Source organism: Notothenia rossii, assembly GCF_949606895.1.
Source record: "Notothenia rossii genome assembly, chromosome: 1".
Lineage (NCBI taxonomy): Eukaryota > Metazoa > Chordata > Actinopteri > Perciformes > Nototheniidae > Notothenia > Notothenia rossii.
In genome coordinates, this window is record NC_136912.1 from 74,776,113 (window position 1) to 74,789,337 (window position 13,225).

General features: G+C 40.6%; 1 protein-coding gene across 6 annotated transcripts in view; it reads right to left on the reverse strand.

The window, feature by feature from the left end:
• Positions 1-13,225, reverse strand: part of LOC307028747 (discs large homolog 1-like protein) — a gene marked incomplete at its 5' end in the record, with an annotated part of 107,494 nt that overhangs the window by 72,193 nt on the left and 22,076 nt on the right. For 3 of the 6 annotated variants that reach the window (XM_079664016.1, XM_079664017.1, XM_079664021.1), the window contains 2 exons: positions 712-834; positions 5,469-6,071. The exons of 2 other annotated variants lie outside the window; for them this stretch is intronic. In XM_079664016.1, coding sequence (XP_079520142.1) covers positions 712-834; positions 5,469-6,071 — 726 coding nt within the window. The remainder of the gene's footprint in view (positions 1-711; positions 835-5,468; positions 6,072-13,225) is intronic. One more of the 6 variants, XM_079664018.1, reaches the window with a different exon arrangement.

Genomic DNA, 13,225 nt, shown 5'->3' on the forward strand with positions numbered 1-13,225 from the left:
GCCAAAAGAAATATTTGTGATGCTTTTTGATGTCCTTTTTTTTCATTATCAAGTAAACCCACAAGCACAAACCGCATGCGCAGTACAAATAGACACAAACATGAGCAACCACAGTTTTAGCTCTGTGTTCACATGGTTCAGAGAAAAAAAAACAGTAGATACATTTCAGCTGACTTTTGGTTCTGGCTTCAGGAGATAAGTGTCGGCAGACTTGATGAAGTACATTCATGTTTAAAAATGTAGATAAAAACAAAGAGTGAATAAAGAGTGATACCTTGTCTCACATATAAAGAACATATCAAACGTGTCACTCTCTTCTTCCTGCCTTTGCATTTATAGGAATACAATAAACATGTTGAAAGCTATTTGTTCATATAGATTTGATTCCTTGCACCATCTGGCACTTTATCCATTTGTTCCTAATAACTATTTAATGATATTGAAATGCTACATGAAAACACTTTGTAAGAGATGAGTTTCTATGAGGTTGTGAAAGCATGGTGTCTCTGAATTTCCACCAATGCATTCATACAGATTCACACAGATTCTGCACAACTGTCTCAAAAAACACAGAAAATCAGAGATTAAAAGGATAAAAAATGGACTGCATGCTCATATATAACCTCAACTTAAAACGTGACGGACAACTGAAAATGAACATAAAAAGAACCAAGCTATGGAGGCATGCGACGGACTCAGAGGCGGGGTTACCTGGTAGTGGGCGTGGCTATGAGAATAGAGAGAAGAGAAAGGCGGGGCTGGGACTTCATTCAGCCTCTCCCCCTCTGGGTGACGCCACCCCTCGTCATCATACGGACCCTCGGGTGATTCTACCTACGACGCATAGACAGATCTCAGCATGGTGCAACACACACACACATGTGCAACACACACACACACATACACACTCTCTCTCTCTCTCTCGGCTAACTTTATATTTTAATATGTAGGTCCTTCATGCCACTCGTAGTCAAGAACAGATTATACATTTCAACCATTATTGTGATAATACTATATTTACAAATAATTGCGTTACCTAGAGAAGAAGGGACTTTTTAAGCCTGGTTCATTTCTGCTTTAATTTGTAAGAAAATACATCATTTTCAGATAAAATCAGATACTGCAGTGTTTGGAGAATTGCATGGGCAATGTAAGGGTAGTCTTAGTGCATCTGTTATTACTTGTTCTTTCTTTCTTATAGTAGAATCAAGCGACTGCCTTATACAGTATGCATGAGGAATAACAATTGCTGAAATGTGGGAACATTAAAATAGATTTTTTTCATTACAGAAAACAGGTCAGAAAGTTAGGTAAACTACCTTTAACAGCCAGACATTAACTTACAACTAAATGTACACGTTTTCATTGGCCTACTTTTTTTAATATGGTCATACTGTACAGAACTACATGTTGACCCAATATGCAGTTGCATTTTGGCTTTTTAAGATTAAAGGTAAACAAATAAGTACTAGTACTATTGTCACAAGATGATATGTGTGTGTGTGTGTGTGTGTGTGTGTGTGTGTGTGTGTGTGTGTGTGTGTGTGTGTGTGTGTGTGTGTGTGTGTGTGTGTGTGTGTGTGTGTGTGTGTGTGTGTGTGTGTGTGTGTGTGTGTGTGTGTGTGTGTGTGTGTGTGTGTGTGTGTGTGTGTGTGTGTGTGTGTGTGTGTGTAAGAAGCAGGGAACATGCCCATGGGGAGAACAAGGTGGCAGGTCCATCTGTCATACAGAAGCAAGCCAAATCCTGGCTTGCTTCTGTACACATGTACACACACACACACACACACACACACACACACACACACACACACACACACACACACACACACACACACACACACACACACACACACACACACACACACACACACACACGCACACACACACACACACACACACACACACATCTGAACAAACATACACAAACAATTTGGCTAGGAGTTCCCAAAATAACCTGAGCACCCGAATACCCTGAAAGCTACACATACTGTCATACAGGTGATGAGCAACTTTTAAGCTTTGTGAAAAGCAGTGATGATGATACGGCGGTGTGGATGAGGTTGTGGAGCCTCTGTGCTACTAAGGGAATGAGGATGATGTAATCCTACAAAGACTACAGCTCAAAACTCTTTAGCTGCATTTCCACAGACACCAAACGATTACTGTGCATGGTTGCTGTACAGTAAACAGAGGTCACAAATGGAAAGCTATATTGATGCATGGATGGTTAAACAAATCATTGCATCGATCAATATCACAACCAATATGAACTCTACATGCCCCCTTAGCAGTGAAATGTTTATGGGTTAAAGTGACAGGAAGGTGGTGTCCAACCACAAGGTGGAGCTACACACCCAAATGTTCTTCACCACAGGGACAACATCTTCACTTCGGTCCAAGGCTTTCCAGAAGACAGACTTTGGGCTCGTGCTGACTGACTCCTGAGTCAGACTTTGGACATGACTAGGAAGTGACATGACGAGACATGACTTGGAAGTGACACACCGCTCACCCCAAATATATGCACACACACATAGACACTCTACTACTACTGATGCATAAGTGTGTATATAATAAAATAATACACTTATTAATAATCACTCATGCCAGAATGTACAAAGGATGACATATCAGTGGGGGATGATAGAAAGAAAAACTGAGGAAATGAAAGAAAAGAGCCAAGACGATGGAAATTACAGGAAATGAAGAAGCAGAGGAATCCTGGGACATTTAAAATCTTACAGTATAATGTCCGTCAGGTGTTTTAAAATAACTGTAAAGTCTTCTGTGGCTTACGGCTTTAAAAACTGTTTATTCCTAACAGAGTGACAGAGTTGATGTCCCTTTGATCACCTCCCTACTACCATGTCATTCAATGTGGTAGCAGATTATGTAATATTTCCAATTTGCATATGCAATTTTGGTGGAATACGGGCAGGCTTTTGTAAGTTCCCTCATAGAAAAGACCATCATTGTGATTTACGAGACAATACGAAAACATACAGTCCCTAAAAGAGTGATTAGAAAAGTCAACAAAAGATGAACACATGATGAAACATAATGATGTTTGTGTTATCGTGTTTTCGAATGAGTGTCGGGGAAACAACTGTGTGCACGTGAAAGTGAAAGAGAGAGAGTGTGTGTGTGTGTGTGTGTGTGTGTGTGTGTGTGTGTGTGTGTGTGTGTGTGTGTGTGTGTGTGTGTGTGTGTGTGGTGTGTGGTCAGAGTGATGTAAGCACTAATCTGCAGACAGATACATCCCAATCAACCAAAATAAAAAGATTACCAGGCTACGCTGCGCTATTATGAGTGTGTGTGAGAGAGATAGAGAGGGAAAAGAAAGAGACAAAGAGAGAGAGTGCCAGACAGAGTGCAGGACAGAGATAGTAATGGGCCTCTTTACTAAAAAATGGGGCGAGGATTTGACTAAATCCCTGTGCGCACAGCTCCACGAAAGTATTCTCCTGGTACAAAGAAAGGCTCTGTGCATGGAAGGAAATTTAGGCCAGTATCCTTGACTTCATTCAAGTACATACAAAAAAAGACCTACCTAAGTCTGTAGCCATAATAAAACAGGTCTTTTTAGGAGCTGCCTCTGCCACCTTGACCAGAGACAAAAACCCCAAAATAGAAACTGACGGTATTAGATGTGACATTAGACCAATTTTAAATAATTTACAACTAATTATAATAGACATGAAGCATATCACCGCTGATGGCAAAAAGTCTGTTATCTTTAACGACTCATCTTTTCAGAGACTATGACAAACAGGCTTAATTTAAGCTTTCATTTTGCAGTCTATCCAGCGGTGTTCAAAAGGAAGTTTTAAAAGCACAAGGTTTCCAGATAACTGTAGTCACTTTAGAGTCCATTTAAAGAGGAATGAAATGTAATCAAAAACAATGTAGTAAATTCCTTTGAAATTGGCAATGATTTTTAGGGGAATGCCGGCAATTACTTTTTTTTCAAAGATATTTTTTGGGGCAGAGACTGCCTTTATCAGAGATACAGTGATGAAAGGGGGAGATAGTGGGGGAAACATTGCCTGAACATTTATGTGAGCTTGGGAGTCGAATCTGCATATTTGGCAGTGTCATTTTTTATCAACATATTAAAGCAATGTTATTGTTCATGAGTATGTCTGGAAAATATTCTAACTGAAGGCATCAATGTATCCTTTCCAATCTTATAAAAAACATAAAATACCAAAGTTAAGCATTTATAGCTTTATATAGACAGTCTATGATTTATAGCCATAGTCAACAGTGACTTGAACAACAACAAATGAAGTGTTTATGGGGCAGTAACAACCTCAAGGTTGAATGTTTTTGTATGACCTGAAGTACTTTATTTATTGTTTAAGGGTTGTTGAGGCTCCATCTTATTTCACCATCTCCTCATGAGATGACCCACCTATTGCCCATTTCTAAGTCTTTATTTCTAAGTCTTTATTGTTATGATTTTGTATATATGGTACAGCTACTCTACTCTACTCTACCCAATGATATGCATTCATTGTAACCGCCTATAATGTATTACCATGTGCTGTATGCTTAGGCTGAATGTTTGTAATTTCTTGGTTATTTCTTCCGATGTATGTGTGTGAATGTTGTTTGTATGTTGTACTTGTTTGTTATTTGTTTTCTTGGGACCCCCTTGAAAACGAGGTGATTCACCTCAAGGGGTTTATCCTAATAAAGAAATTTGAATATTAAGTATATCGTATTTTTCTAGTGGAATGTAAGCACTCATTTAAGTCCTGTTAACTGTGCGATCCCATCAAACATAGAGTAGCTTAAGGCCACTAGTACATGTCCTCAAAACATATCTGGCAAAAACATTTGGTAGTAAATTATCAGGGTTAGGAATAGAACAACTCTCACTCCCAAATTGATTTAAAGAGACTACAGCAAAACTAAAAGAAAGTTACAACTTCATATATTATTATGGGACTGCTAAAGGTTGATTTAAATATAAAGTTATGTAAACAAAGCAGAACAAGTATTTGTCAATTCAACTATGATCGATTGATGCTGTGCCTCAATTATGTTCAAATTTACATCATGAGCTCAAAAAGTAAATAAAATCTGAAAAAAGGTTTGATAGAATAATAAAAACATCTGGCCCCACGCATACAGCATTTGTCAAAATACAGCAAGTTATTCTGAAGCAGGGATTGAAAATCAGACATAATCTCTCGAGTGAACGTGTTGTAAGGGTGAGCCCTGAGCCATGCATGTGAACACACACAGGCAGGTAGACAGCTGTTGTGATGGGGAACTGATTGACAGTGTCAGTATAGTGTGTGTGTGTGTGTGTGTGTGTGTGTGTGTGTGTGTGTGTGTGTGTGTGTGTGTGTGTGTGTGTGTGTGTGTGTGTGTGTGTGTGTGTGTGTGTGTGTGTGTGCGTGTGTGCGTGTGTGCGTGTGTGCGTGTGTTAGGCAAACTGATGAAAGAACATTAGTTACCTGAGCAGGCGTAATGTGTGTGTGAGTCACGTATCCGTGAACGTGTTGAATCTGAGACAGCTGCCGCTCCGCCACCTGAACCAACTCCGCACCACGCAGGTCACCGTGGTGACCCAGAGATCCGTCCCTCCCCAGAGATTGCTCCCTTTCTCTCTCCATGGTGCCGGCACACCCTGCCTCCCTTCTCCAGGTCCCCCCTTCCCTCGAATCTCTCCCTTCCCTTCCCTTCCTACCCAGGGTGCCTCCGCCCCTCCCCAATGTGCCTCCGTCTCTACCTAGGGTCCCTCCCCCCCTGTCCAGGGTCCCGCTGTCCCTTCCTAGGGTCCCTCCTTCCCTCCCAAGTGTCCCTCTGTCCCTTCCCAGGGTGCCTCCGTCCCTTCCTAGGGTCCCTCCGTCCCTCCCAAGTGTCCCTCCGTCCCTCCCAAGGGTGCCTCCGTCCCTCCCAAGGGTGCCTCCGTCCCTCCCAAGGGTTCCTCCGTTCCTCCCAAGGGTGCCTCCATCCCTCAGTTCGCTGGCTACTCCCATATGATGCAGAACGCAGGGGTGATGGTGGAGTTTTGGGGCACCTGGTGATGCCCCTTCTTCTTCTTGACACCGATACTTCTATTGTAGGAAAGGACGGAGAGGAGGAGGAGAGGAAACGAGGAAATGACAAGGAAAAATAGTTGGGAAGACGAGGTGTAGGAAGGTGGGAACAAAGTAGGGGGGCAAAAGGAAAGAAGAAGAAAGAGTGTTAGTTCAGAAGCAGAAAGATTTATTCAGGCTGGAAAAGAAGAAGGTAATAGTGTGAAATTGTAACAAGCATATAAAAGAGCAGAGCAGAGTGTGTGCAATGAATACGTGTGTGTGATGAGATTATTTGTGGTGTGTGTGTAAGCACATGGGGCTGTCCAGGTGTACAACCAGCATGGTCCTAATTGTTTCCTGAGCTTCCTGCACTATACATATGGGAATGCACAACACACAAACCTACACACACACACACACACACACACACACACACACACACACACACACACACACACACACACACACACACACACACACACACACACACACACACACACACACACACACACACACACACACACACACACACACACACACACACACACACACACACACACACACACACACACACACACACGAGAAGACTTCACTTGAAACAGAAGTTTATAGGCAAAACTGAATGAGGACAGTGAGCGGGAGACGAGCCTGCCTCAGGGAATGACTGTTTCTTCCTCTCCTCCTCATTTCTCTGTACCTTCATCACGCCGCTTTGCCTTCCACATCTCTGACTCGAGCTACAGTAACTCTCACTGTTGTCCTCTCCCTCCTCTCTTCCTCAGTCTCACGCACTCTTCCTCTTCATCTTTTAAAAAATAATATTCAATGTTTCTCTTTCTGCTTTACTGGACCGGGTAAAGGGAGAAGTTAGTGAAGCTGAGGACGGAGGGACGACAGGTCCTACTTTTACAGTAAATCCTCAACATTGTGGTTACATGGTGTGTGACAGCTGAGCATTTAAGAGGGTGGTCTGTAAACTGAATACACACTCACTCCTTCAAAGAAGTACACTAATGAGGTGAATTATGGTAAAATCGTTTATCGCGTGTTAATTATTCCATTTAAATGTAAATGACTCAGAAGAGAAGATACCGATAAAGAGAAGAAGATGATTTCCAGGAGGACTTTTAAAGCTTCAAGGAAATTGGATAATTAGTCTTTGATCATATCAACACCAATATATTGGTTTAATTTCAGCTAAGACACACAGGTAATATAATACAGTCAGAAAATGATTGCACATTATCCAAGTAGAATCTAGTAACTCATTTCAAGTATGCTTGACTTTAACCCAAGGTTAATGGGACAATTAACTACAAATGCAAGTGAGAGTGTATAATGTGTGAAAAGCACATATAAAATAAAAGGATGTTCAGCACTTGCATGGTAAGACTATGTGTCTGCTAACTGCACGACATTGTTCCACAGCTGGACACTTGGAGATACACCGGATCAGAGCCTGAAGAGGTAAAAAAAAATGCAGTAGATATTTTAAGTTTAAATGCCATGTCAAACATAAAGGACAATTGATTTGTTTGATTTGTTTAATAATTGAAATTTGTAATTGAGCCTAAACTCACTTCTATTTTGGACCCAAAAAAAACGAATAACCACTGTAATGTCTAAGAAGTAAAACATTTTATCAAAGTAAGCCTGATATTACACAGTAACACATTGGTTTCCTTCATGTTAGCCACTGTGATGTCATTGTTTCTTACTTATTTAATAATATATTAATAACATTTGCTTGCAACATAGGGTTTAGAGTGAACTCTTAGATACATTTGAATAAGCATCCACTAAGGGTCATTTTATCCATGTGTTGTTCTGCCACATTCTGATTAACGGAATAAAGGAGATAAATGCAAGCCTAACATGAAGGAGAAGTCAACGAGACTAGAGCTCAATCAAATGTGTCCAAATACACATTATTACTGGTTTGTGGGATCGTAGTGGGTGAAGTCAGAAACGAGCATCTCTGAGCTGGAGTAAGGTTAAGGTGGAGTGGTCATAGAGAGAGCTGAGATGCTAACACAGCTATCGTACAGATACAGCCTTCATGTAGCCTAAGAGATGAGATAGATTATCCTCCCCTACAGAGAGCCGACTGTTCTCATTCATTTGACATTTGACCTTTTGGCTTAATCTCTCCCCAGGTAGTTAACACAAAGCTGACCTCACTGTTGTTGCTGTATTCATCCAAACCCTGAATTCACTATAGGCAACTATTTAGCTTTGTAACATGGTGTTACAATAGTTTAGGTTAGGATAAGCTTCCATTTCATTCATTAACTAAAATAACATGTGTGCTTATTAGCTGTATCAATCAGTCTCCTCTGTGTCTCTACATCAGTAACTACACAGCCCACAGTCTTAATTAATATCTGTCCCAAGAGAGACATTCTTTTCTTGGATCCAGACTGTTTGAAAAAGAAACTGTTATTAGTATAAGTAAAACACCTGTAAGAATGACTGAAGATGAAAGACAGCAGGTGATTCAATGTGTAACGATTCCAAAACCATGCTTTAGCATCCACTGACCGACAGCAAGACCAATGAAAGATTGAAGCCCTTTCTCTCTGCATCGACCCTACACTGCAGCTGGCTGTCATGTATTGTCTGCTACGAGATGCTAAATCTATTCTTAATATCGTATTTTAGGTCAGGCAGCTGCTTTGCACAGGAGAGTACGTCTGTGCAGAACAGAATCAGCTAATTCTTACAAATTCAAGTGGACGTGGCTGTGTGTGCTCTCCCCTGCCTCCCCTGCTGCATGCTTTAACCTCATTTAAACCGGGATTGGGAGCAAACGCTGCTCTGACAAAACGAACTGATCTGAACCCGTCTGCTGACCTTCAGCGCACTTCATTTCTCTTCGCCTCTCGGCCTGATCTTTTCATTCACTGCCAATTAGTCAGAAATGCCTCAAAATAATCTGGAGATTGGCGGTTGAACGGCCAGGCACTAAGACCCTGAAGAGACCCTGGCTCACACTGTTGTCACAACACTGCTGCTACTGCCCTCTGCACTCACATGCGCGCACACACACACACACACACACACACACACACACACACACACACACACACACACACACACACACACACACACACACACACACACACACACACACACACACACACACACACACACACACACACACACACACACACACACACACACACACACACACACACACACACACACACACAGCCAGCCATAGTCCTATATTTGGTCTTTCATTTTCCAATTGCACAACTCTTCGTTAATTAATGCTTGAATGGACAACGCCACCAATATGTCTCCTTCTTCCTCACAGTGTGTATGTGTTTCAAAGCTGTTCTAATCAGGACTGTGCCTGCAGATATCCTGCATAGAAACAAAAACAGATGAACAAACTTGGACACACACGTGCATACTGTTGCTGTCATGTGTTAGTGTGTCAGCCAGTCTTGCGTAGCCAGAGAAACGTGACTAGATTGGGAGCAGATTCAACATCCTAGTACATGTCTATGTGATGGTTTGCATCTCTATGTGTGTCTGTGTGTGTGTGTGTGTGTGTGTGTGTGTGTGTGTGTGTGTGTGTGTGTGTGTGTGTGTGTGTGTGTGTGTGTGTGTGTGTGTGTGTGTGTGTGTGTGTGTGTGTGTGTGTGTGTGTGTGTGTGTGTGTGTGTGTGTGTGTGTGTGTGTGCGTGTGTGTGTGTGTGTGTGTCAGAATAAAGCCAGGCGTTAGTCACGCTTGGTGAAATATGAAAGAGCAGGGGATCCTCTGCCGTAAGGGGCTTCTCACACACACACACACGTGCCTTCATCTCTTTCTCTATATCTTTTAATTCTCTCCATCTCCTATATCACGGTCTCTCTCAAAATACGTATCGCCAAAGAAGAAACGTCAGATAACAGCTGATGATTCGAGTCATTTGGCATCAATGACAACGTGGCGATAACAAACATTAATGGTCTTAAAATATAAAGTTAGTAAAGCCCATTGTAATCAAAGGACACAGGAATGAAACATCGTGTTGCGAGAATTTCACACATTTTATTTCCAAACTACAGTCAAATGATATATTTCTTAGGTAAAATATATGATTTATTCATTCAGTCTCCAGAGGATGCTTTCATTGCCCATATCAGCTTCCTCTATGATACTACATGGTGATGTAATATCACTAAATGGTGGAGGGCTAGTGGGGAAATGAGGTCAAAGTCAGAGTTATACAGGCTCCACTCACACGACGTAGATGCAGTTTTCAAAACACTACAACTTTAGCATCCACATGGAATTAAAATCTAAGATCAGCAAAAAGCAATTCGGAAATGATTATAATATGTATACAAATAGAAAACAGCGACATTAAATTAATTATTTATAATGTCAGATCATAGCTGAATCCGCCTACATAATTAAACCAATAACGGACATTTGACTAAAAGTTAGTCACGAATGTCTTAAACATATCTTTAAACATGTTAAAGGAAGAGAAGAAATGTGTTGATATAATAGAAAGAGGAAACTTCCCGGGGGCGGCAGTCAGTAAAGAGTCTTCAGTAAAAATAAACAGACCTGAGCAGAAAGAGAGGAACAGATTCATCTATTTTGAATGTGTCTGACCTAGTTGAGGTGTTCTTGATTTATCTCCTTGGGCACCTTAAAAGTCTTAGCAATGGACATGAACTCTGATTTCCATCTTAAAGTTACTTTAGATGTGATTCAAATCAAACTTTACTTTATGTATGTGTCTAATTGTATCAATTCTGACCACGATTCAGACAAGATATTCAAGTACCAGTATTTACGTGAGTAAGCCTGCCATAAATATTGTTTTCAGTAGCTGAAAAGGGATCTGTGACTTTCGATCCAAAGGTAAAACATAGGAAAAGTATGTTTATATATTTGATTTTGACACACATACGTTGAATGTCACTACTATTTACTTTTTTTAACTTCACTTCCTGTAACTGCTTCACATTCTATTTTCTATGTTCTATGTTTTAGGGCTGCTCCTCTCATCGATAAGTTGACTCATGTGTCCTTTATTATTGATAATCATATGTTAGTTGACTAAGAATGTGTTCAGAGGATGAAAGCCCTGCTATGTTTACAGTATTGGGTCACAGGTTTTATTTGAACAAGAAGATGCAGACAAAGTGAACTAGGTAAACATACATGTGAATGGGAATCAAGATAAGTATTGCCTCAACCCAAGCCATCCCTGATGTATCAAGAATAATGTCCAACACAAATACCATCTCTAAAAATAAAATAATTTGCAAGCTCAAAAGCTCTCAGAAACATTTAATAATCCTCAGGTCACACTCTCTCGTTACCCTCTCTAACTAAACTTTCAGAGGACAAAAACCAGCGCTCCTACTGTGACACACACTCGTGACTCTCTCTCTCTAAAGCTCCAGTTGTCTCTCGGCCAGCCTCTATCTAACAGGCTGTCATGGTGGGGTGATGTAACAGGACAGAAGTGAACATCATACAGTTGATTATGGCCGAACTGCTGAGCTGGACAACAGTTCAACACCCATTGCATGCTCATATCAACAGATACACACAGTCCAGTAGTCCTACCCTCTCTTCTTATACTCATGAACCTCTCAAAGGAAACTGTGGTTTAAAGATATGTCACCTTAGATTAGCCGCTAAACTAAATGTACTTTTTCGAATTATAGACATAAATATCTTTCTGTGAGTCTCTCTCGCTCTATTTCTCAAGCTCATGACCAGTTTGCAGTGCGTTATTGAGACAAGTTTATGGACCTGTTTCATGGAGACATTTTGGTTAGATTTGTAGGCTTTTCAAAGATGCAGCTCAGTGTAGCAACAGTTCCTTGCACATCAAAGGCACAGTTCCACAAGCACTTGGGTGGAAGTTTAATATTTCATGTGTTGGTTTTTCCACTCAACTGTTTCAGAGTGCCGGTACTTTGCAAGATGATGATTGCCAATTGTAGCCTTAACTCATTCACTTAGATGTTATGCAATAAGTGGTTTTACTTGTAAGGGATATGGCAAAAATCTTGCACCGTTTTTTCTTTCCTAATTTAAAGCAGCTTCAATGTGAATTTAAGAATCGTATTGAATTGTATGTTTATTTTTCAGGGTCATCACAGTACAACTACTTTACGCACAATGCAGAGCTTTATTTTTGACCTACAACAATTTAGCCTCGGACTGTGGGAAGAAGATCATAGCACCAAAGCAAACACAAGAGAACTCACAACCTCCAAAGGCACTAAGTGGCTGCAGAGTTTGAGTCTAACATCTTTCAAACAGTGCTTCACCATCCACTGTGCTGCCATCAACTGCTCTACATGGCTCAGTTGCAAATAAAAGTAGAAAATACATCCACATGAAGAAACTGATGCTGGATATTTAACCTGAATACTGTTGTTGCAATGCAAACTCTAATGAAAATGAAAGGTTCTTCCTTGAAATACATTTTGTTTTATGAAAACGATATCTCAACACTGTATCACCGCAATGCCCACTTGGATTTTATAATCTGTTTTAAATTAAAAACCTTTAGCTTTTAGACTGTTGGCTGGACAAAATGTTTTTTTAGGATGTCACATTGTGCACTGAGAAGTTTTGAGGGTCACTTTTCAATATTTTGACATTTGTCTAAATAACCAATTAATGTAATCACAGAAATTACTTACAATTTAGTCAATGGAGCTGTCATTGTGAATTATGTTTCTTTCAAATGACTCAAATTTACCAAGGAATATTTGAATTGTAGAATTCTTTCTGTGCTTTATAATTTCAAATGTTTCTACAAAATGATGTATACATTTACAGTATATTCACATATAAGAAGAATCAGATACTATAGTTGCAGCAAGATTAACTTGCAAGGAAGACACACACACACAAACACACTCTCTTTCTCTCTCTCTGTCTCTCCTGCTGGCTACTAACCCTCAACTTAGTTTACCCAGAGTCCCTTGAGAAGCTTAGTCATTACCCCTTTCTCTCTGTCTCTCGGCACATTTTGCCTTAGTCAGTCTCTCTCTCTCTCTCTCTCTCTCTCTCTCTCTCTCTCTCTCTCTCTCTCTCTCTCTCATCTCTCCTCTCTCTCTCTCTCTCTCTCTCTCTCTCTCTCTCTCTCTCTCTCTCTCTCTCTCTCTTCTCTCTCTCTCTCTCTCTCTCTCTCTCTCTCTCTCTCTCTCTCTCTCTC